Source organism: Dermochelys coriacea, chromosome 1, assembly GCF_009764565.3.
Source record: "Dermochelys coriacea isolate rDerCor1 chromosome 1, rDerCor1.pri.v4, whole genome shotgun sequence".
Lineage (NCBI taxonomy): Eukaryota > Metazoa > Chordata > Testudines > Dermochelyidae > Dermochelys > Dermochelys coriacea.
Window position 1 is genome coordinate 61,512,543 of NC_050068.2, and position 24,977 is coordinate 61,537,519.

General features: G+C 41.0%; 1 protein-coding gene across 3 annotated transcripts in view; it reads left to right on the top strand.

The window, feature by feature from the left end:
- The window catches only part of ENOX1 (ecto-NOX disulfide-thiol exchanger 1), a 504,797-nt gene that overhangs the window by 455,793 nt on the left and 24,027 nt on the right, over positions 1-24,977 (top strand). For all 3 annotated transcript variants that reach the window (XM_038386734.2, XM_038386735.2, XM_043504538.1), the window contains 2 exons: positions 12,465-12,572; positions 16,906-16,962. In XM_038386734.2, coding sequence (XP_038242662.1) covers positions 12,465-12,572; positions 16,906-16,962 — 165 coding nt within the window. The remainder of the gene's footprint in view (positions 1-12,464; positions 12,573-16,905; positions 16,963-24,977) is intronic.

A 24,977-nucleotide genomic window follows, 5' to 3' on the forward strand; every position in this document is an offset into this window, starting at 1 on the left:
AAAATATGTAATAGCAGCTCAGGCATTGAAGTTATGTGTTTTTGACTTAACTTCCTCCATGAATTTGTGTCACCATTTAATTTCATACCCACTATGAGGTCTCAAACAAATGAAAATAATGTCTTGTATCCATGGTATCAAATGAGGTACAGTGTACCTGATCTTAAGATGGAAATTAAATTAACTTGTCACTTCTGAATAGGTGGTGTTAGCTTCCATGTATTTCTATATAGCACTGGGTCCCAAACTTGAGACGCCATTTGTTCAGGGAAAGCCCCTGGCGGGCCCCGCCAGTTTGTTTACCTGCCGTGTCCACAGGTTCAGCCGATCGCGGCTCCCACTAGCCGCAGTTCACTGTGCCCAGCCAATGGGGGCTGCGGGAAGCAGTGGCCAGTACGTCCCTCGGCCCGCACCACTTCCTGCAGTCCCCATTGGCCTGGCACAGTGAACCCCAAGCAGTGGGAGCCGTGATCAGCTGAACCTGCGAACGTGGCAGGTAAACAAACCGGCCGGACCCATCAGGGGCTTTCCCTGCACAAGCGGCGTCCGAAGTTTGGGAAACACTGCTATACAGGGACACACATACAAAATATATACCTTTTCAAATTGCTCTGTATTTGAGCATCTCACTGCTGGAAACGATGTAAGGAAACTCTATGATCAGAGAGATTTTGCTTTCAGAATGTAATTCCAGTGTTGTTTTGGGAAACAGGTTAGATATTTTTGGATCTATTGTTAATCACTCAGTGCTAAGTATATTTGAATCTTTCCTTCCTAATGTGAAATAACTGAAAATGCCCAGACAACAGGACATGGGTTTTTACCATATAGAGATTATAGATGACATATATTCTGAGTGATGCTGAAGTTAATTTTGATTAATTTTTAATGCATACCAGGTGACTTTATGAATTCCCTAGAGAATTATTTATCAGATTATTAACAGTATTGGCCTGTAAACTGTACTATTGTGTGGACCTTTTGTTGTGTCCTCACACTACCTTGGTAACATTATTTCAATTGAGACTTATGAAGAACAGGAGCGAGGGTTTGACTTGGCCATCTTTAGGAAGAGTCACAGGAAAGTCATACTGAACAAAGGAAATGTCACAAAAACATGGTTAAAAATACTAAGAGGGAAAGGATTAGCCTGCAAAAGAACCTTTGTTCTGCTATTTACAATGCAAACAATTCAAACAGTGCAAGTGCTGTGATAACAAATGGCTAGTTTGAACCCAGGTCTTAGACAGAACCGTCCTCTAGTTGTCAGGGCATTTGGGTTGTTTTGCTGAGCCTCCTGCATCTCCTACTGAATTCACTGGGAGCTGGAGGTGCCCAACACTTGTCAGGTTTCATAGAATCATAGAATCATAGAATATCAGGGTTGGAAGGGACCCCAGAAGGTCATCTAGTCCAACCCCCTGCTCAAAGCAGGACCAAGTCCCAGTTAAATCATCCTAGCCAGGGCTTTGTCAAGCCTGACCTTAAAAACCTCTAAGGAAGGAGATTCTACCACCTCCCTAGGTAACGCATTCCAGTGTTTCACCACCCTCTTAGTGAAAAAGATTTTCCTAATATCCAATCTAAACCTCCCCCATTGCAACTTGAGACCATTACTCCTCGTTCTGTCATCTGCTACCATTGAGAACAGTCTAGAGCCATCCTCTTTGAAACCCCCTTTCAGGTAGTTGAAAGCAGCTATCAAATCCCCCCTCATTCTTCTCTTCTGCAGACTAAACAATCCCAGCTCCCTCAGCCTCTCCTCATAAGTCATGTGCTCTAGACCCCTAATCATTTTTGTTGCCCTTCGCTGTACTCTTTCCAATTTATCCACATCCTTCTTGTAGTGTGGGGCCCAAAACTGGACACAGTACTCCAGATGAGGCCTCACCAGTGTCGAATAGAGGGGAACGATCACGTCCCTCGATCTGCTCGCTATGCCCCTACTTATACATCCCAAAATGCCATTGGCCTTCTTGGCAACAAGGGCACACTGCTGACTCATATCCAGCTTCTCGTCCACTGTCACCCCTAGGTCCTTTTCCGCAGAACTGCTGCCGAGCCATTCGGTCCCTAGTCTGTAGCGGTGCATTGGATTCTTCCATCCTAAGTGCAGGACCCTGCACTTATCCTTATTGAACCTCATTAGATTTCTTTTGGCCCAATCTTCCAATTTGTCTAGGTCCTTCTGTATCCTATCCCTCCCCTCCAGCGTATCTACCACTCCTCCCAGTTTAGTATCATCCGCAAATTTGCTGAGAGTGCAATCCACACCATCCTCCAGATCATTTATGAAGATATTGAACAAAACGGGCCCCAGGACCGACCCCTGGGGCACTCCACTTGACACCGGCTGCCAACTAGACATGGAGCCATTGATCACTACCCGTTGAGCCCGACAATCTAGCCAGCTTTCTACCCACCTTATAGTGCATTCATCCAGCCCATACTTCCTTAACTTGCTGACAAGAATGCTGTGGGAGACCGTGTCAAAAGCTTTGCTAAAGTCAAGAAACAATACATCCACTGCTTTCCCTTCATCCACAGAACCAGTAATCTCATCATAAAAGGCGATTAGATTAGTCAGACATGACCTTCCCTTGGTGAATCCATGCTGACTGTTCCTGATCACTTTCCTCTCCTCTAAGTGCTTCAGGATTGATTCTTTGAGGACCTGCTCCATGATTTTTCCAGGGACTGAGGTGAGGCTGACTGGCCTGTAGTTCCCAGGATCCTCCTTCTTCCCTTTTTTAAAGATGGGCACTACATTAGCCTTTTTCCAGTCATCCGGGACTTCCCCCGTTCGCCACGAGTTTTCAAAGATAATGGCCAAGGGCTCTGCAATCACAGCCGCCAATTCCCTCAGCACTCTCGGATGCAATTCGTCCGGCCCCATGGACTTGTGCACGTCCAGCTTTTCTAAATAGTCCCTAACCACCTCTATCTCTACAGAGGGCTGGCCATCTCTTCCCCATTTTGTGATGCCCAGCACAGCAGTCTGGGAGCTGACCTTGTTAGTGAAAACAGAGGCAAAAAAAGCATTGAGTACATTAGCTTTTTCCACATCCTCTGTCACTAGCTTGCCTCCCTCATTCAGTAAGGGGCCCACACTTTCCTTGGCTTTCTTCTTGTTGCCAACATACCTGAAGAAACCCTTCTTGTTACTCTTGACATCTCTTGCTAGCTGCAGCTCCAGGTGCGATTTGGCCCTCCTGATATCTTTCCTACATGCCCGAGCAATATTTTTATACTCTTCCCTGGTCATATGTCCAACCTTCCACTTCTTGTAAGCTTCTTGTAAGCTTGTAAGGTTTCAGGCTCTTCCTCAAAGGTATTTAGATGAAATCAATGGAAGTTAGATACCTAAATACTTTAGAGGAACGAGGCCCTATGCTGTAAATTGGTTGATTATGGACCATGCCATTATCTGCATTTCATATATCATAAAGGATGCCATCATTATTTAACAAATAGTAATAACCATTGGTGAGATTTTCAAAAGCACTCAGCATTCACCTGACTTTGCTGGAGTGCATTGGAGTTTGACCATTCACTTTAATGGGAGCCATGTTAGGCCAATGCTGAGCACTTTTGAAAAGTCCTCACTATTCTGCTAGATGTTGCCCCCTGAGAGTTAAATTATGTAAGCCAGACTCTGTCATAGTTGGAATGAAAAACGTTATCTTTTACATAGAGGCGGAGAGCAAATCGTGTATCAGCATGATCCCATTGACTTCAGTGGGTGAGGGCTGAGAGCATATTTCTTCACAGGGGTGAGTTCAGTAACTTGTAGGATGGATCTATGTGAGACCTTTTTCTTCACTTTTTCCTTGTGGCTGATCTACTGTCTAAACTCCCATGAATCTCAATCAGTGTTTAGTGCTACAGGTCTCAAGCGTCTCAAAGAAGATTTTCCTATCACATCCATTCCATTCACTCGCATGCAAACTTTCCCAAATGCCAAAAGTCACAGATACTTTTGTAAAAGCCTGAAAATCACAAAATCCAGGGCTGTCATGACCACTATAACAACCCATTCATCCTTAGGTGTGAATGTTCCAACAGCAGATGAATGCTAGGATTCATAGTGTAGTCAGGTGGATGGGGCTCATTGTGGGTTATATTCATTAGTATATCCTAACTACAGAAGGGCTTATTTATTCTGTTTTATCCTTCCACTCCGTACTCACCAAACATTTACTTAACATGTCGCCCAGCATACACATGCTCAAGATTAACCTGTTTCTTCTGAAAATGCAGTATTAGGGAGGAGAGTAAATGAGAGGGAAAAAATATCACCCTTATATTCACTTTTTACCTGCTGTATAAATATACTAGAGTGATTAAGTTGAAAATATTTGTGTTGCTTTCCAGAGTATGAATCTTAATTTGATCTATACATTTACAAAGAGTAACAGCAGTAGCAAAAACCTGGCATTACTGAATGACATTTGAATTATGAAAACAAATAGCCCTGTTTCTGGGAAGGGGGAGGGAGTGGCTCAGTAACAGTATGTCTGTTCTACAATCACTACATCTGTACAGATGCAGTACTGCAGCTATGCCACTGTAGTGTAGATACAGTACTTACTACTCAACAGAAGGGGTTTTTCCATCACTGTAGTAAATTCACCCTCTCAGGAGAAGTCGCTAGGTCAATGGAACATTTCTTCTGTCAACCTAGCTACATATACAGTGTGTGTTAGAGCCACCTAACTGCATCGCACAGTGTGTGAAATTTTTCACAGCCTTGAGTGACATAGTTAGGTCAACCTAAGTTTTAGGTGTACACCAGACCATAGGATGCTTAAGCACTCTTTCCTTTACGCTTTGAATTTCACATTCCATTAGGTTTGCCATCAAATATCTACCTGCTGCTGCTCATAGGTAATAATAATTAATAAAGTGCACCAATAGGTTTACATGACAATGATTTAGTTTATCTCAGAATGGGAGACTGGAGTTTTCCTCCAAATGTGGCAACCCCTAACTAAGGCATTGTTTACTGCGGGCATTTCCCCCTAAAATTTCCTCCCGTAGTTATCACCAGTTCAGCTGCACAAGTGGTAGCAGCAATGGAAGTCTTAGTGTAAATAAGGCCCCACTGAGCTTTTAACTACCAGGTCATCTAGATCTGTTCTGAGATTACACATGGTTGAACTGCCTTTGTACCCCGACAGCTACCACCAGTGATGGAGCTGAAGTGGTGGCAGCAGCAGTAGGAAATTTTAGGAAAATATTTACTTAACATGCTGTATGTTTAAATGAAGATTATAGTCTAGCCCTCTTGCAGGAAATCCTTAAACACTAGACCTCTTCCACCAGTTATATTATTTTTAGCTTTAGCATGGAATTTTCAAAAGCATTTGATGTTGGCCTAATTCTGCTCCCATAAAGTCAATGGAAGCAAAGTTAGGCTACTGCTGAGCACTTTTGAAAATCCCAGCCTTAGTGGTGAATACTTTTTTCTTTAAAGATGAATGGTAAAATTAAAATTCATGGCAAATTTGAGTCAGCTCAAAACATGAACCTTTGCAAAGTACAGTAGACCAGTTTTCAGAGTAGCAGCCGTGTTAGTCTGTATCCGCAATAAGAAAAGGAGTACTTGTGACACCTTAGAGAGCTGTAGCTCACGAAAGCTTATGCTCAAATAAATTTGTTAGTCTCTAAGGTACCACGAGTACTCCTTTTCTTTTTACAGTAGACCAGTAATTTTTATCTAGACCAACTTCAAGGCTTTCTGTTAATCTCTGTAGTTCCTCTAGCCTCAATGTGTAAGATTTTTTTTTAACTTTGCTTTAAAGATCAATCAAATATTTCTCTTTGAAAAAGAAAATCTAAAATCTAAGTGGGTTTGTTAAATATAAGGGTGCTATGGCTATGAAGAAGTGGTTTTATGCAATTTGTGGTCACATGGAGAAATAGACATACTTATACCATTCAGTGCTCTACTTTTGTAGAATGAAATTCTCATCCCTTCTAAGTACAAAACAAATGTATGAAATTGAAGCCTGATTAATGACTCATTCTGTGTGTGTGTGCCTGTCTTGGGCTCAGCACTGCCCTCTGCTGTGCAGCATTGAGACCTTCACGCTCAAGGTGGCAGCAGGACAGCATATAGTACAGTAATATGCACCAAGAGGTAGGCCTGCCTAATGCCTTTACCTATGGGGGCATGCTTGTCCCACCCCAAATAAAAAACAACTGATTAACATTCATGCTGTACCAGGTGAGTGTGCACTTTGTTCCTGGTTAGAAGACCAGCCAGGTTCACTGCTCAGGGTGGAACCCTGGCCAGCTGAAGCCAGTAGCAGAGAATGCACAGGGCTCTTAATCAGCACAGTGCCCGTCCGCCAGGTCAGGATTTAGATCCTTCTTCCATTACAAATCCCATCAGCCTCCCAGATAGGGAAATCCTAATGTATTAATTAATTAATAAGATTAATCCTAATGTAAAGTGGACAGGGCTGGGGAACAAGAGGGTAAGTGCCATACCCTTCACCTAACTGATATGCTGCATTTCCCTTCATTGTAATTTTTAAAAATTCATTAATTGCCTTTTTAATTTGCCCAGTCTCATATTAGGCCTGGTTATATGTTAATATAAATGCTGCAGTGTGGCTAGCTTCATTTATAACTCATTTCTAAAGCACGTGCTGCCAGCTCCTTTGACTTGTCTTTCACATTTTCTTGTTTCCTTGGTGATTTGTCTGGTCTCATCAGTGTCTTGTTACTAATGCATATTTGCTCAGCTGGGAAGTTGCACTCCCATTATTCAAGGCTGCCATGCACTGGCCATTTATTATATGAAATCCTGTTTTAGTAGTGTACAAACTTAATACTGTAACTAATCCATAGAGCTAATGTGTTTGATGGCTGCAAAGTGTGTGTGTGTGTGTGTGTGTGTGTGTGTGTATTCCTTCATTTTGCTTCATTTTTTTCTTTAACCTAAGGAGAATTCTGCCAAGAAATACATTCTTCTTTTCTTCCATTGTTTGTAAATAGCCTCTAAGGAGCTTGAAACACGTTTACCCTTGCTGATTTTTGTCCTTTTCCATTTTGAAGATTCTAAATTCTCTTTATTTGTGTAGAATAAAGTTTTGATTGACTTGACTGGGTTTTGCTTTTAAAAAAGGGAATTGCTAGCCTGGATGGCTAATGGAATTCATAATGAGATAGGGAGACTTCCACCACTAGATCTCCGATTCAAGTCTGCCCCAGGGGAAATAGTTCCATTCATGCATGAAGAACAATTCACATGAGCAAAGGTTGCTAGATAAGGTCCTATGTTGTTAGTGACTGAAAACTGTCACCCTCTGATGTCTGGTAGTCTAATTTAACTGGTGTGCTACAAATCCTCTTCAGTGAGTATGCCACAGGCATTCCAGAGGCTGGGAGGAGAGCTCATATTTCCTTCCAGGTAACTGAGTGGACAAGGTATGCTATAATGAATACTTGTTATAACAAACTTGGCTACTTCCTCAGAGATGTTCATTACAGCAAGTGTAATGTACTTTACTTTTTAGTAAAGTTAAATTATTATGATCATTTTGTGTTTCATTTCCAGCAGCACTAAACAAAATTGTGACCAAAAGAGCAACAGTAGTAGAAGCATGGTATAACAGCTAAATATATTGGAATTGCTGGGGTTCTTTTTTAATATCCTAAGAACCTTGCAGTCTTAAATATGACCTACGGTCTTATGGTCTATTTCTTGAATGTGCTTGTTGGGCTATTTAGATAGCTGGTTATAAACAATGTTTTCATGGTGGAGCTGTTCACTAGGGAAGGTTTGTCCGTTGTTCTTGGGGGGTGGAGTGTCTACTTATGCACATATGTGTATATGCATGTATATAATATATATTAAATTTATACAAACATCATTTCTTTTGGTAAATGCAGGGCTTGGGGGAAGTATTCAGTGGCTATGTGATGATCATAAACAGAAAGCTATTGCTTTCCCTTTGGGGATTTTTATATGTTTGGGGGGTATTCTATTTTGTATGGATGTTAGCATTCCCAGCCATGCTGGCACCACATTGCACACAGCCTGAGTAATTCAGCTGGCTTCTAGAATGCCTTCTAGAATTTAATGTTTCAGGAAAAGAGAAGATTTGTTTAAGATGGTAATTTTCTGTCTCCACTTTTGAGATCTGTGCAGTCTGGGTGATACTGAACTTTACTGGTGGCAGCAGGACAGCATATAGTATAGTAATATGCACCAAGAGGTAGGCCTGCACTGGAGATAGGGATTGTGTTTAAAAAAAAAAAGCTACCTTTTACAATATGCATGTTTGCTTTGATAACAGCTATTTTAGTCCTCATGAATGATTCCAGATTAATAGCCCTGGAGATTGAAATTTTCTAATTATGTATAAAGCAGATACAGGAGAGTCAGTGGTAATGTAAGCAAACTCCTTGTGATGGTGGTATACAGATCTCACATTGGGACACACAGGATTAATGAGTTTATGTGGGCTCAGTTGGCCACGTCCAACCCCAGCTGTGAGAGAGGTCAGACTTGGAGGGAGGAGCTTAAAAAGGAAAACACAACACAGTTAGTGTCAGACCGGACCTCTAGTCTTTGGCTCCTGGAGAGCAGACTGGCTGGAAGCAAGAGCTCCTCAGATGACCTGGACCTATTCCAGAAGTTCATCTTTCATAGATTACCAAATCATAGAATATCAGGGTTGGAAGGGACCTCAGGAGGTCATCTAGTCCAACCCCCTGCTCAAAGCAGGACCAGACTAAATACTGTCCCTTATTTTTGCCCCAGATCCCTAAATGATCCCCTCAAGGACTGAGCTCACAACCCTCTGTTTAGCAGGCCAATGCTCAAACCACTGAGCTATCCCAGCCCCTCCATCTGTAGATGATTATTTTTGTTCAGTGTAGACCTGTGCAGCTTTCAAACCAGTGACTGGTAGAGAATAAACCTCTGCAAACATCTAAGATATAACAGAGCCATGAGCAATACATGTCATGGATTTGGAACGAATAGATCTTGTCCATAAAAGGCTGACAACTTTCACTGAGAAAACTGTAGAATTGCTGATTGAAGAGAATGCAGGAGCTGTATTAAAGTTATGGAAAACTGGGGCCTCTTCAGTAAATGTTCACACTGGGAATAAAGTGGTCGGAGGGAGTTGATAGTTGAACAAATGAGTGAGCACTTTGGTGGCTGTGCTAAAAGCACTTGATTATAGTCTGTGAGCAGCTACATGGGGAACAAATATTTAGTAAAGGGCTCTGTAGCGGGGCGGGACTCAACCCTGTGGCACCTCCTGCTGGTCATCCAGGGAATTAGCATTTCCAGCCTCTGGAGCATCTTCTGCAGGCCGGTGTCCCGCTTGCCGCTGGGCCCCGAGTCCCTCCTGGACCCCGGTGCCCACTTGTGAGCTGGAGCCGGTTCGCACCGGTTCGCTGGAACTGGTTGTTAAATTTAGAAGCCCTTTAACAGCCAGCCAAAAGTGGCGCCTAGGCACCGACTCCGTCGGTGCTCCAGGGCTGGAGCACCCATTGGGAAAATTTGATGGGTGCAGAGCACCCACCAGCAGCTCCCTGCCCGGACCCAGCTCACCTCCGCTCCACCTCTGCCTCCTCCCCTGAACGCGCCGCCCCGCCCTGCTTCTCCACCCCCCCGCAGGATGGAGATAGAGGGGTGGGTAGGCTGGCAGGAAGGGCTCTGTCAGATTTTCATTGGAATTTTGACATGCCCCTGCAGAACATGTCAATTGTAATGAATCGGCGTTTTCTGATAGAAAAATGTTCCAACAAAAAATTCCCAAGTAGCTGTAATGAATGTGTATATTTAATAACAGTGATGTACAGATTGACTAAGTGCTCACATTTTCCATGTTCTCACCGCATCAAGTTTACGGTATCTTTTTTAGCTGCCTCATACCACACTGCAGACCCAGCTGCATTTTCTTCTGGTAATTCTTAAATTCTTTAAATTCTTAAAACATATATAGCTTCAAGGCTTCAAAAGAACCTAGGAGTGAGAAGCCACTAAATCAGTGATGCCCAAACTTTTCCTCTTGGGCCCCCTGCTTACCAGTAATGGAATGTGTCCATATCCCACCCTGGCCGGGAGTGAAGTCGTGGCTGGGCCAGGAGCCAGAAACGGGGGCTGAGGGGTGAGAGTGGGGGCTGGGAGCTGGCGGTCAAGTCACAGCTGGAGCCAGGCAGCAGCTGCGGCTGGGGGATGGAGCCAGAGCAGAGCTGAGGGCAGAGCGGGGCTGGGTGGCACTCCCTCCCCACCCCCCCACTCATGGGGGCTGGTCTGAGCCCCACCGTGTCCCCTTGGACCTTCCTCCATGCCCCACTGGGGGACATGGCCCACAGTTTGGGGACCACACTAAAGCAACCTAGCTATACTTTGGATTGAAGTCACAAATATAAAAAGGTGATTTATTAAAATTTACTTCCATCTAGCTGTGGTGACCCAGCATTGCCACTGGAGGTTGAAAAGTCTGGCAGTGTTCATAGGAAGAAGTTTATGTAAACTGTCTAGCCCAGGACCAAGTGGGACTGAAACCATTTTTGATATTTGCTTCCACTTGATATGCAAACTTTGTCAATCAGTTTAGATATGTGTCATGGCCCAATTTGTATAAATGGGTAAGCTATTTAGCATGTTACTAAACGGGACATTCTGGTTCATAAATGATTATTATTTGTTTGGCTTCATGTGGCTATACATTGTCTGATGGAATGCGGTGCTCTGGATTTTCTGAATCGCCCTGGAAAATGAGCACAATTAATTGGAAAATGGGGGGTGTGTGTGGGTGGGTGGGTGTAATGGCAGTGTTAGAGACCTTTAAAACGTTGAATTAATCCATCCAGCTCGTAGTCATCCACATCAGAAATTCAGTATCAATCGCTACTCAAGCCTTGATGCTTCAGACATTTCCACACAGCTCTAAAAGCAGGCTTTACACAGCATTGAAGAAAAAACTTTGATGCTTAATACTGCTAACTACATGATATAAAATTTATGCACTAAAAGGGCCTGCTAAACAGCCACAGCATCAGCTGAAGTCAGAGAGTTATGGGTAAGCACCCGGGTAAATTAAGCCTTAAATGTTTACTGTGTATAACACAAGTAACTGAAGTTTCTTGCTATTAATGCAATTGTTCACTGACACACCTTTTTAAAAATAGTAATCAAAGTACCATGTTTGCACAGCAAATAAATTTTCCTTGCTTTATTACTAAAGGGAGAGATACTAAACCAGTTTTCAGAGTAGCAGCCGTGTTAGTCTGTATTCGCAAAAAGAAAAGGAGTACTTGTGGCACCTTAGAGACTAGCAAATTTATTAGAGCATAAGCTTTCGTGAGCTACAGCTCACTTCATCGGATGCATTTGGTGGAAAAAACAGAGGAGAGATTTATATACACACACACACAGAGAACATGAAACAATGGGTTTATCATACACACTGTAAGGAGAGTGATCACTTAAGATCAGCCATCACCAACAGCAGGGGGGGGGAAGGAGGAAAACCTTTCATGGTGACAAGCAGGTAGGCTAATTCCAGCAGTTAACAAGAATATCAGAGGAACAGTGGGGGTGGGGTGGGAGGGAGAAATACCATGGGGAAATAGTTTTACTTTGTGTAATGACTCATCCAGTCCCAGTTTGTAATCTCTTGATTGTATTTTCTTGCTCTTCAGCAGGGTCTAGTACTTGTCCTCTCTTTTCAGAAATACATAACCAGTTTCAGAATTAATTGAATCTAGTGACCAGTTCCTGGCAAGTCCCAATGGCTGTTCATGACTTACAACTGGATAGGATGAGGGGAGCCAAGCCCTTAAAAAAGTCTCTACATTTCAGAAATTCTCTGCATAAAAATAATCTTTTGGTCATCGTTTTGTGTTTTAACAGATCACATCAGCAGTTTTCTTGGCTGATACATTGATTGTAGGGCATCCGTCTTGCTGATCTAATAACACATCATCATCATAGCATGAGAAGAAAAAGAATGTTTAGTCTTCTTGGCAACTAAGTGCAAATGCTTTCCAGAATATTGCTTTGTGTTGAATGAAATGGCTTTGGGCCAATGACTAATTAGAGTAAAGGGCTGTGCTTGTGAATTATGTATGTACTGTAGTGTTTACCCTAGTATTGTTAAAACCACAGCATATACTTCTACAGATAAGGTTGTTGTTCAGATGGATGTGACAGTCCTTCTGTGGATGATATACTCTACCATGTGTTTGTGCTTTAGTGTAACAAATAGTTTAACCGCACATTTACAAATGCATTCCTTGTGTAGTACTGCTGTGGAAGGAAATGCAGATGGAAGTAATTTACATCTTGTTCAACTTAGACACAACAGACTTAGTAACAATAACAAATATAGAAATAACTTGAAAAATGTTGCTTGCAGTGAGAATTTACAATATTTAAGATTGCTCAGATTCTGATGGTGCTAATCACACTCTTTTCACCTACCCAGCAATTGCTGAGTATACAGGAAGAATTAAATAACAAAAAATCAGAACTGGAGCAAGCAAAAGAAGAACAAACACATACACAAGCCAGGCTTAAAGTTCTTCAGGAGCAGGTGAGTGCTTTCATTGAGCATAATCCTTATTTAGGACTACACCAGGGGGCCTGGTCCTACACCTTTGAAATCAGTGAAAGTTTGGCCATTGACTTCAATGTGATTAATATATGACCTTTGTGTGATCCAATGAGCATTTACAAAGGTTAGTTGAAATTAATTGATAGTATAGTTTGTGGAAACTGAAATTGAAAGTGAAATTGAACTCTGTCAGTTTTGCAATGTCAGATATTTAATCTCACATTTTGTATAACATTTTCTGTTATGTTCCTCCACACAGATACCAGTGATATGTGAATGTTTTCTATCTGAAGACAAATGAATTTTTGGAGAGTTCAATATACCAGCAAAGCAAACATATTTCAAAAAAAGCCAGCCATTTCTTTTAAGAATAGTGGGGGGGGGGGGAATTAGTTTAGCATCTCCTGTATTATTCATGCAGACACATGTATACAAAGGACTGAATTATGATGACATAAAAAAAAATCCCCAGTGCATCAGTGCACTTATCTAACTGTGGTGAGAAGCAAACCTTTTATATACTCTGCAAATCTGATAGTTTCATTTTTTGCTTTCACTGATACTGAAGTGCTGTATGACATTGATAAGTGTATTTGAAAATATTGTCTAATACACAGGGTAAGATGGATCGTTTCACAGCAAAGGAAGATCTGTGCCCATATTTGTAGTACTGGAGATGAAATACTGTGTTGTCCACACACACAGAGTATACAAATAAATGTTGTGTGTCAGCAACTTGATTGTGGAGACAGTAGTCACAACTCCATAGTTCTTAGCTGAAGTAGGCAGTGGACTGCTTTTTTGATTGATTAATCTAGTAAAAAAAATCAGAAGTGTAGAATGTAAATTGTTTAGATGGCAAGGATTCAAAAAGTCTATGGTTTTCACAATTTTAAAATATCCTTCTGAATTTTTGAATGTTTATATATTTTTATAGTTATGCACATCGGACGTGTGTCGTCAGATGCATTTGGCACAAATATACTTTACAATCTGACAATCCAGATTCTGCAAAATAAAGTTTTCTCTTAAAAAAATATTTCTAGCACTTACGGTTGCAAAGATAACTTTCTAAATGTAAGCTGATGTAACGCCATCTTAGACAAAAGGGTATAAGGAAGAATGGATTTGATTACAACATTTTTGGCACCTAAAACTTCAGATGAGAAATAGACTAAGGGACATGCAGGATCTATATAGTATATACAAAACATAAACATAGGGTATTTTAGGTCTACAATTTTAACATATGTTAATAGCATTCAAACAACAGCATTATAAAATACTCTAAAAATATTTTATTATAGCACTCAAAATGTTATAAAACATACAGGAAGATCTTACAATCTGACAACCACCATAGTGCAACTACATGTTTTCATTGCAAATACCTGTGACATGCTGAATATTGAAAATCAGGGGCAGAGTCAAATAAATGTGAACATTTAACATCAAAATAAAAGCACAGGGGCTACTGGATTGATCAAGAACATAAGAATGGCCATACTGGGTCAGACCAAAGGTCCATCCAGCCCAGTAGCCTGTCTACCAACAGTGGCCAATGCCAGGTGCCCCAGAGGGAGTGAATCTAACAGGTAATGATCAAGTGATCTCTCTCCTGCCATCCATCTCCACCCTCTGACAAACAGAGGCTAGGGACACCATTCCTTACCCATCCTGGCTAATAGCCATTAATGGACTTAACCTCCATGAATTTATCCAGTTCTCTTTTAAACCCTGTTATAGTCCTAGCCTTCACAACCTCCTCAGGCAAGGAGTTCCATAGGTTGACTGTGCGCTTGTATTGTATTATAAATTTTTGTATTACATTCAGCAAAACCCGCTATTTTTAAAAGTTAATTTAGAGCTGAGGCAGAATTTCCAGCCTGTTGCGCTGAAGTGCCACAGAAACCAAGGTTCTTAGTGCAAAATTTTGATCCAGTTGGGCTTTGATTGTACTCTGTATATTTTTACACATGGATTACCTGTACAATGTGAATAATCCTGTAGAACAAATGCCCCCCTCCCAAAAAAACCCATGGACATTTCAGTACACTGCTAATGTTATAACCCTTTTGCTTTCCTTTCAGATTCATGAAGGGTAGCCCCTTGGCAATTGCTGGCTCTAGTTCAGTGCAATGCATCAGCATGCTCTTTGCTGGTAACCACATTTGCCATTGAACAGCAATAGAGCCTGCCTTTGGGGTAGGGCAGCTCCTGTTTTTTTTTCCAATATTGTATGTTTTTCCAGGGTTTCTGTTACTATTTTATACCATTTAGGGTATAAGATAAGAATATAATTTAAACTTGAACAAAAAAACAATATTGGAAAAAAGGGATATTACCCTTGGTGTGTCTGCACCTAGGTGTTTTTTCCTTAACATTTTCTATTATCGCTACCCTCAGTGCAATGGTGGGAGTTCTAGTGTAGACAAGGCATCAGCATTTTATCCTCTGTGCTGTCTAACCTTGCTCAGAACAGATGGCACAGAGGTGAAAATGGCCACAACTGCCAATGCTGTGGCTACACTAGAGTTACCATCTATGAAACTTACCAGTGGTGGTCATGGGGTGGAAAGTTTTTTGGGGGAAAAGTCTAGTATACATGTTTACCTAGAGACAGATTCCAATCTCTAGCAGAGTGAGAGTGTGGTTCAGTGGTGAATCTGAAGTCATCAGTAGAATACATGCTGCGCATCACACAGGTAATAGCCAGTGATTGTAGGGTGGCTGCACTTGGTGAACCTGAAGAAGGAGGGGGTAAAGGTAAATAAACATATGAAATTAGCTAACCTCCCTTGCCATTTTTATTTTGAGCAATAAGCAGGTTATCTTAAACAACATGCTGAGTTCCCTTTCAGACAAGAGCCTGCTCTTCTGACCTCTTACTCGTGTGAGGGATGGGGAGGCAGAGGGGGCCAAGCACGATGGGGGGAAATGAGGGGGCTCTGGGGTAGGCAGCAGGGGCCAGGAGTGATGGGGCGGATGGCTGGGGAATCCACGGAGGCATCAGAGGCCAGGGTGGGTGGGGAGGCCAGGGAACTAGTGGGGGGCCGGGGCGATGTGGAGGATGGATGGGGAGGCAGCAGGGGCAAGGGGGTTCCAAAATACAAGTTCACCCAGGGTGCCATTTTCCCTAAGACTGGCCCTGGTTGCTTGTCATTTCATGGAAGTGGTGGCACATTCATATGGAATGCATTGGACTGCTCTAATTATAAATAGCAGCTGTTCTGAATCCAGCATAATATTGGTGTCCATTTTTACCAGAATTTTAGGGTTGTTCTCACACAATAAACCATTTGTGTTAGGCAGAAAAGATAACTCTTATAACAACTGCTACTTCCATAGTAAAAACAGGTTGAAACAAAGGTATACAGCAGAAAGAGCTGTTTACTCCCCCACTCTCATTTTGAATAGGTTAGAATAAAGGCATACATTTTATTAAAGATTTACACACCTAAGTGCAAATGCGCTTTGTTCTGCATGCTCATCTTAAATCCCCAGTTCATGTAAGCATGTGAAGGTTGCAGTGGCACATACCAGTCTGTGTGGGTTCATCTGTAGATTGGATGTGCAGAAATCTTTGAAAATTTGGCCCAAAATGTCATTAGGTAATTTCTTAAATCTTCTGATAGTGATTATTTTATAATCTCCCATGAAGTAATCCTGAATTTCCATTAAAAATCTCATTTACTTTAAGAAAAAAAAGTTTTGCTTCAGATCACCTATAGTGAAATTGGCAGTGTCTTCCCAGTTCTTCCTCTCAATAGCTAAATAAATGAGTTCCATAGCTCTTCCTCCTCCATCATACTCAGGAGCCATGTCAGTTATCTGTATACTTCCTCAAGAAGGCAATATACAGGAGCACTCTGACATTTTAAACAGCTCAGAATATATCATTCAAAAGTAATCATAAGCCAACACTATTTAGCTAGTGGCAACTTGCAAACATTGCAAAGCTTAAATTAATAGCAACAAGAATGGGAAATGAAATCATTTATTCTTCCTGAGAGCCAATTTTGTACACTTTTTATGCCTTGAAACTGTTTTCTAATCTTATTATTTAAAAAATAATGATCCAGTCTTATTATTTTCCTTACTCCCCCCTGCCTAAACTTATCAAGCCTTAAATATGTTGGTTTTAAAATGGCTTGAGCAAAAACTCATTAGAATTATATGCTCCATCTGTTTTTCTCATTGGAAGCTTTATAAAATGCTACTTCAAATAAATCAAAGATAACTGTGTGAAATACTCAAGTAATGTGCTTTGGGTTTTTTAATTTTGTTTTGTTTCTTTGTTTAAACTTTGCAGTTAAAAAGTGCCAAGGAGTTAGCAGAGATCAACGGCCATGACGAATCTCAGGCAAATGTAGGTACAGCTCTATTTGCATTCTATTATTAAAGGTTATGGAATGGCTTACTGGTTTAAGGGCTCAGGTTTAAAATGCCTACTTTTCCTGCAGCTACAAGTTCAAATCCCGGCAAGTTTCATTTCAAGGTAGTTAAACTGAGTTCCGTAAAATTTACGTTGTGGGGTTATTTGGATGAAATGTTAACAGCTAAGGTTCTGCCTGCTCTCTATGGATGTTAATGGTACCATGGCAATTTTTGTAAGAATAATATTTTGCCTTAGTGTCCTGGTGCCCAGTGCTCTTCCCTTCTCTCCCCTTCCCCTGCCCCATTTTTCTCACCAGCTCCCAGCCCTAGTCTCCCACAGGCATCCAATCCCAGAATTCTTCCTGAACCAGTCCCAGCCGCCTAACCCCAGCTACCAGTCCCAATCCCTTTTTCCAGCCAATCACAATTTTTCTCTTCCCATGCCCCCCTCCAGTCCCAGTATCACCAGGTTCCTTGCCCCCAATCCAATCCTTTCCCCCAATCCCACCAGACTTTTGCTCCCTGCCATTCTGTCAGGTCATATTTTATAAAATCCAAGACCAATAGAAAAGCTTCCATTATCTCTTTTCAGAGTAGCAGCCGTGTTAGTCTGTATTCGCAAAAAGAAGAGGAGTACTTGTGGCACCTTAGAGACTAACAAATTTATTTGAGCATAAGCTTTCATGAGCTACAGCTCACTTCATCGGATGCATTGGCTGTAGCTCACAAAAGCTTATGCTCAAATACATTTGTTAGTCTCTAAGGTGCCACAAGTACTCATTATCTCTTTATTATTCCAGTGGAAAAAGGTCCTTAGAAAAAGGGCAAGGGGTAGGGTGGGTTAAAGAAGGATCCAATCTCTTGCCTGTAATCCAAACTTTGCACCATTTGCTTTTGTGTAAAAATCTGAAAATGAAATTAATAGACTTGAAACAGGTGAAACTGAATATCTTTGTCCTAGCTGAGCAAAATGCTCACAGGATAAATACTGAAAAGTAATTTATCTTTTTGAATAATTTTTGTGTTAATAATCTAGAGTGGTATCAATAGCACAGGTAGAAAACCTATTTTGTTTTTAAAAATTATACTAAACCTGACCCAGACCCTAAATTTAGTAAATAACATTTAAATGAAGAAGTGTTTTTCTTCCTTTTTTTAATGTTCTTTGAACCTTGCTCATTATAGTCTGATTCTGCAGTGAAGTCAATAGGTGCTCTGAGAATCCAGCACTGCACAGAAACCATTAAGTACTGCTCAAGTGTGCCAACAAAGCAAAAATTCCTGTTTGCACACAGCATCTGTGCAGCCTGGAAAAATTTGATTTCATGTGGAAGAACTACATTAGCTTGCTAACAATCTTGAAATTGTCACTTCTGTTGCCCTGAACACTGTTGCTTTCACACAAGGGCGGGTCAAAAAAATTATCTGATAGAACAGTTTTCTGTTGGAAACTGATTTGACAAAATCAAAATGTTTTACAGGAACATATATATTTAATTTTAATTCTACAGGAAATTATCAAAATGTTTTGTGTTAGCTTATGTATAATATAGTCAAAATGTTTTGACTTGTATATTAATTATAATATAACAAAAGTCAAATTGACAACATCAAAATGAAACATTTAAATAAGGTTTGTTACCAGGGAAGCTACCTCCCATGCACCCCTGTGGCCTGGTCTTCCTCTCCAGCACTGTGCCTCAGTTTCTCCTCTTCAGGGGTCCTTAATAAACTCCACACAGGCCTTTGGTCCAACAGTATCCCTTCTCCCAGAGTCTAACTTACTGACATAAAACTGAAAACAAAACTCTGTTGTCAGGCTTCTCTCCCTCCCATTTCCATTGGATTCTGTTCTCTGCAGCTCTTCCCAACTTTAGCAGGCCATTTTCAGCACTACGTGCCTGGAGATTTGATCTACTCCCCTGGAGTCTGCTTTGTCTTCAGCCCTATGACTATGGCTTCCAGGCTCAAACCCTTCCCCGTGGTCAAGGAAGGTCTCTTGCAGGAGCCTCTTGCTGTCTGCAATCTCTACCACGGGTTCCTCTCTCTGTTTTCTGTTCCACTCTGGCTCTTTATCAGGACCAGCTGCCCACTATCTGGCCTCTCCAGAGGCTGCTAATGAGACACAGATGGGCTGGACCTGTTCCTTCTTAAAGGGCCCCAGCCCCAGCCAGTTGACAAGGTCATTTCAGAATTTTTGTTTTGAAGTAAATTGTAAAATTTTGACTTTTTGTTCTGATTTGGGATGAAAGGATATTTCAAAATATCAGTATTCCCCTCAGAAGGGAAATTCCATTTTCCAGCCAGCTCTGCTTCTCTCCCTCTGCTTGATGTCCATGTGCATCTGACAGTGAATGGGCATCGATGGGTAAAGAGGTGCATTGTGAATATTTACATCCCAAAGATCTCCCTCTTGAAGTTGGATCTACATGAACACAAAAGTCCTCCTCTGTGCAGAGCCAGTCCCAGGATCCAGCCCCTAAGGAAAGAAGTCACTGTCATTCCTAAGGTAATGGTGGAGAAGGAAACTAGACAACTGCACTTGTCAGTCCACAAATTCAGAAAATTGTTCCACCTTAGGATAAGAAAGAGATTCAGGAACATAAATGGCAATAGATAAATTTATTTTGATACCTAATAGTGAAAGAGTGAGAATTTATTTGCTGCAGAAATGGACATGGTCGATGGACAGGAACTGAGAACTTTTTAAATAGTACAATATGACTAGGCTTCCGATTTTAGCTTTTAACCAATAAACATAGAGAAAACAATCCTGACACAAATAAAAATTAAATCAGTGTTTGTCCAGTAAACACCAGAAAACCCCTGGAATTTTTTTTTTTTTTTGGTACCTAAGGGCTTGTCTACATGGAGCAGTAATGCGGGCTATGAGGTGTGATTTCTAAAGCACACTAAAGTGTTACACATTAATTGGTCTAGGTAGATCCTGCTCATGCACACAAATCATTCCCTAGTGCTCTTTAACATAGGACTATTTGAAACAGAGAGATTACTTATTACTGTATTTACAACTAATGTATATAATATACATTCCTCATTACAGTATATACACAGAGGAAAGTTCCCAAAAAAACAATTTTTAACATCTATGTAGAACTCAAAAATTGCTAAAAATAAACCCTCAGCAATGAAATTAATAAAATCCCCAAACCAGAAGCCCTAAAAATGATTAATGTTGTTTACATTGAATATTTAATACTAATGTGCTTCTCCTCCAAAATGCATCCAAAGCTAATTACAAATAGAGTTTGTGGTTCTTGCCCTTGGCCGGTATCTAAATCTGGACTGATCAAAGAGGAAAAGATGTAGTGGCTCCTACATGGTTATTAGTGGACTGTGATGCATATAATAGGATTAGTACATATTTGATACAGTTGACAAGTTGAATTTAGCAAATGAAATACCCTGACATTCAGGACCAGATTGGAAGGTATTGGCAAGGAAACATGAAAATGTCTATCTGTGTTCCAAATAGTATATATGATCTTTCACCCTACAACACATTTTGGCCTACTTTTACCTTGTACTGTAGTAGTAAAAAAATGGATTTTTGAAAAGGACAGTGGCAAATTTTATGAAGATCGCTGCATGTATATTGCAGTGTTGTACTCCAAGAATGTCCTCTCTGTATTGCTATTACAGTTTTTAAAAATAATTTTCCTGTGTCCTAAGGAACCTTTTCCACTAGTGGCATTGGCCATAATATCATAGGTATCTTACATTATCTTATTGTTTCTTGAAATAAAAAATTACAACGTTTTTGGTAGCCAAAGAGAGTATAGACAACATGTATTGCATATACATGGCCGTATTCTGGGGTGGGCTGCACACTTTTTGGTGGTCGGAACATCCTACCAGTTGTAAAATAAAAACACACTGCTGATTAAATGTGCCCAACTCCTGACGGGCACAAAATTAGCAGATCTTGGGGAGAGGGGTGTCTTGTTTTTGCAAAGGCATTCCACACAGTTACTTAAAAGGCTGGGCAAGGGTAATGTTAGACCCTCTGCTACGACAACTCACAAGCAAAGCTAAAAAAAAAAGAATAGATTTTTGTGTGCATCAGCTGCACTAATTATTCCAGGGCAGTGCAAGAATAACTCATGTGCAGGACTCTGCAGACAGTCATGAGGCCATTTCACGAATGGCTTGTCAGGTACATGTGGTAATATTTGTTACATCTGGTCACATTTCACATGATTTGAAGTGGTTTTTAATCCATTGAAAGTGTCATTCTTGCTTGTGGTGCATTCTGTAGCAGGAAAGCCCTGACATAAAGTGCATGTTGGGCCTGGAGCAAAAGTCCTGGCCCTGAGGGAGACCTAAGTTTAATAATAACCTTAGCACTCCCATATTCTGGGTTGACAGAAGTGTTCTGACATAAAACTCATTTCTGGGGGCTTAGGTGTGATTGTCCATTGTTCTTAATGCTGCTCAATGCATAGAGCAACTTGTTAATTTCCCCATCATTGTTGGACACAGTGATATATAATTCAGATCATCCTCTTAATTGAAGAGAAAACCCTAAATAAATGTACACTATAATTTCAGATTTCATCCTTTGTCCAGCATGTTCCTGGTCTCCCGTGACCAGACTAGCCCCATCTTGACAAAAGCACTTCTTCTTTCTGAAATGGAGTGGAGGGATTACTAAATGGTTTATGAAGACAAACCACAAAACACATGCTGTGAGATTCAAAACATCAATGTACAGTATTTATTCCTCAATTGTATCTGGCTTGCTATAGAGTCTCTTGCTGCGTAAAACGTGCTGTGTTTTGATCGACATCGTCCTTCTGTGCACTGCAAAACTCAGCATACTTAGGGTACCGGATGTCAATGCAATGGCACAGTCTTCCTGGGACAGTCCATTAAATTACAAGAGACAACCACTGTGAGACGGATGCTAGTTAAAGAATTTTTGAATGTCCACAATGTACTTAAGGGATGAAATTCCAGCCCCGTTGAAGTCAATGGCAAAACTCCCTATAGTGGGGTTAATACCCCTTTAAGGGACAGTCTAGCACTTACAGCCAAGCAACCTAAGTTCAGTCAAGGAGTGCCCTGCCCCACCCTGGAACTGGGCTATATAAGTGGGAAAAAGAAGCTGAGCGAGAGAGAAGGGACCAGAAGCCACACTTGAAGCTATCGGTTGCAGGACCCTCAGGCTCCAGGGCATTAGCCTGATCTGCTTCGTAGAGGCTTTGTTTTCTGGCTATAAGTTTGGTTGCTCTGATTCAAGGCACTTGAACTTGGTTAAGCTGCTCCTCCCCTGACTTGATACATATGGGAAATGGAGAAAGCCTGTCTGCTTCCTAAAGCAATAAGAGAACTGGAAACTCTGCTGGCTAAGGTTGGTTTGGATGCCTTGTAAAAGGGGACTTTGGGTGGTTTTGGTTAGCTTGGTTTTAGCCTCCCGTTCTATAATCCTTTACACTTCCATTGACCTCAGTTGGGCAAGGATTTCCCCTAAGGACTTTAAGTGTTACTGCTTTCTAAACAAAGTTTAAATAGTGTGCTAAACACAGACATCTCAGAAGGTTAGAGTGATTACACCTGAAAATTTCTATCGTCTTTTTCTATTTTCATTGCCTGAACAAATAGCAAAGCCTATCTTATTCTGCTTTCTCTGTATCTTTGGTTAGCATCTCTAGAAACTTAGACACAATAGTCTGTGGTTTTCTCTTCAGACAGAGAACCAATGGAATTAAGTAGGGATGTATTTTTCCCTTTGGATACTTGTAGCCATTATTGGGGGAGTTTTCATGTTTGCTGAACCTTCGTTCATTACTGTTGATTCCTTTATTTCTTCCTTTATTTTTCTCCTCCTATTCCTGCACTTCCAGCATTAATAGTGAACCTTTGAGTGTAAATCTGTCCAGAGGAATATACCAGGGTGAAGCATTTCAACCATTTCACTAAATTGCTCTTTTAGTGCTACACTGAAGGTAATGTTATCTCTTATCAAGTTCAAGTCTTTGCCTTTAAGATATTTTTATGAAGGTAATCACTGGATGATCCTTATTATTTTGGGGATGGCAAAGATAGAGACAGTTCCTAAGTGAAGCTGGTCTTCAAGATCAGCTGGAAGATCTAAACAAGTACATATTATAACAGCTATATTTCAGGGATCATGATGGCATCAAAATTATTTCTTTGGAGGATCATCAGACTCAGTATTCTGCTCTTCCATTTCAATAAACAAAGTTACTTTCAGTGACATATTTGATGTAGAAGAATCCAAAGAAACTGAATTTTCTGCCCATTTGAGATGAACACAAATGCTTTTGACCTAACTCTTGACAATGTATACATTTTTCTGTAGAACAACAATATGTTTTCTTTGCTGCAGGCCATTGAATCACCTGTTTCCTACCATTTTCTTCAACTTTAGGAATGTAGAGTCAGATAAAGTCATAAAGTGATGATTGATCATCCATTTGCAGTATCAATTAGCAGCTTTCATATTTACACCTTACACCAGTTAGAATGAGAAACAACCACCCAGTGAATTCGCCGCTGTGAAGATGAAAAATAACATGAGCTCTGGCTTTGTACAGAGCCATGTTTCAGATGCCCGGTTCACCTTCCAGAAATTTCCAGATTCTGGAAAATCAAATCCCTCAAAGTTCACAACTCCACCCTCCCACTTGTGATTCTGTACATTAGAGGAGAGTGATACATACACATTACACAGTTCATTATGGTGCAGTGTTTAGACCTGTGTTCTCACAGAATCACAGTCTCTATGGTTTGAGCTGCAGTGCCTCTGCAGAGATCCAGCCTTCGGGAAAGTGCTGTAACAGTGTAGGCTGAGGCACAGTCTAACAGTGAATATGTTATCTGAAATGGCCCCAGGCTTTAGTGATACCCCCTTCATTAACATGGAGCAACATCATACCACTTCCCTTGTTCCTAACTGGAAGTGCAACAGTGGCATACTGACTTAGCTTTTGACTGAGTAGGTTCATTTAACCTCAGCAAGAGAGAAGAGAATGTTCTGAAACACAATGTTAAAACCCATTCAGCCACCCACTCCCAGCAAAGCACAGACATTTCTGACTTTGGATTTCGTGAGCTCTGTGGGGATACAGTCACGCAATGCCCACAGCTACCAATAACACCTGACATTTTAATAATACCTGACAGTTCTGTTCAGCCTTTCTTCCTACAGTGCTGTACAAAATATATAAACACACTTACAGGAATCGCTTCTCCCATCAGTGAAATGGAGCTGCTTTTAATTATATATATGTGCACCTGTGTGGATACCCTGCACTTTGCATAGGGTTGGCAGTGCAATCTGGCTCATTGCTGTCACTACGCTGTTTGTCTTTTACATTACATGGGCTCCCTAGTAACTGCACGAAGGATTATGGAGTCTCTCTCTGCTTCTGCTGTAAGCCTAATAGTGCTGGCGGTGGGAGTGTTTACTTGGTCCCACAGCCCTATAGAGAAAATCAGGCTACTTCTTTCCCCTCTCTTCTGACAATCTTAATGGAACAGGCAGTAAAGACTATTTGGGGTGGCGGGGGGGAACCTGTGTTGATTGCTCATAGGAGGCACTGATTTTGGGCGTGTTCATCTTTCTAGTCAAGGTCCTGTATAGAAGGAGGAGGAAAAATGGCTGATATCTTGTAGAAATCACACTAAAAGTATCTCTCATAAAAGCTTCTCTCATAAATGCTATATGAGGCACCTATAAATGGGGAGGTTGCCCTTGGCCACAGGGTTTTCAAGTCCCAACTGCTGGCTAAGAGTATCTCTCGAAATCCATTTATCCTCTCAGAATGGATAAGGGTTTTTTATGATTCCTTCTTGTTCTTCAAGGATACCTATCAGACCATCTCACAAACCCACAGAATCTATTTCTAGGACAGAATTATTATTTTTTTCTCATTTCAATATTTTTTTTAATGCTCTTTAATGTTCTTATGCTGGAGAAACATTCTGAGAGCACGTTATTACATCCAGATCCTGCATATG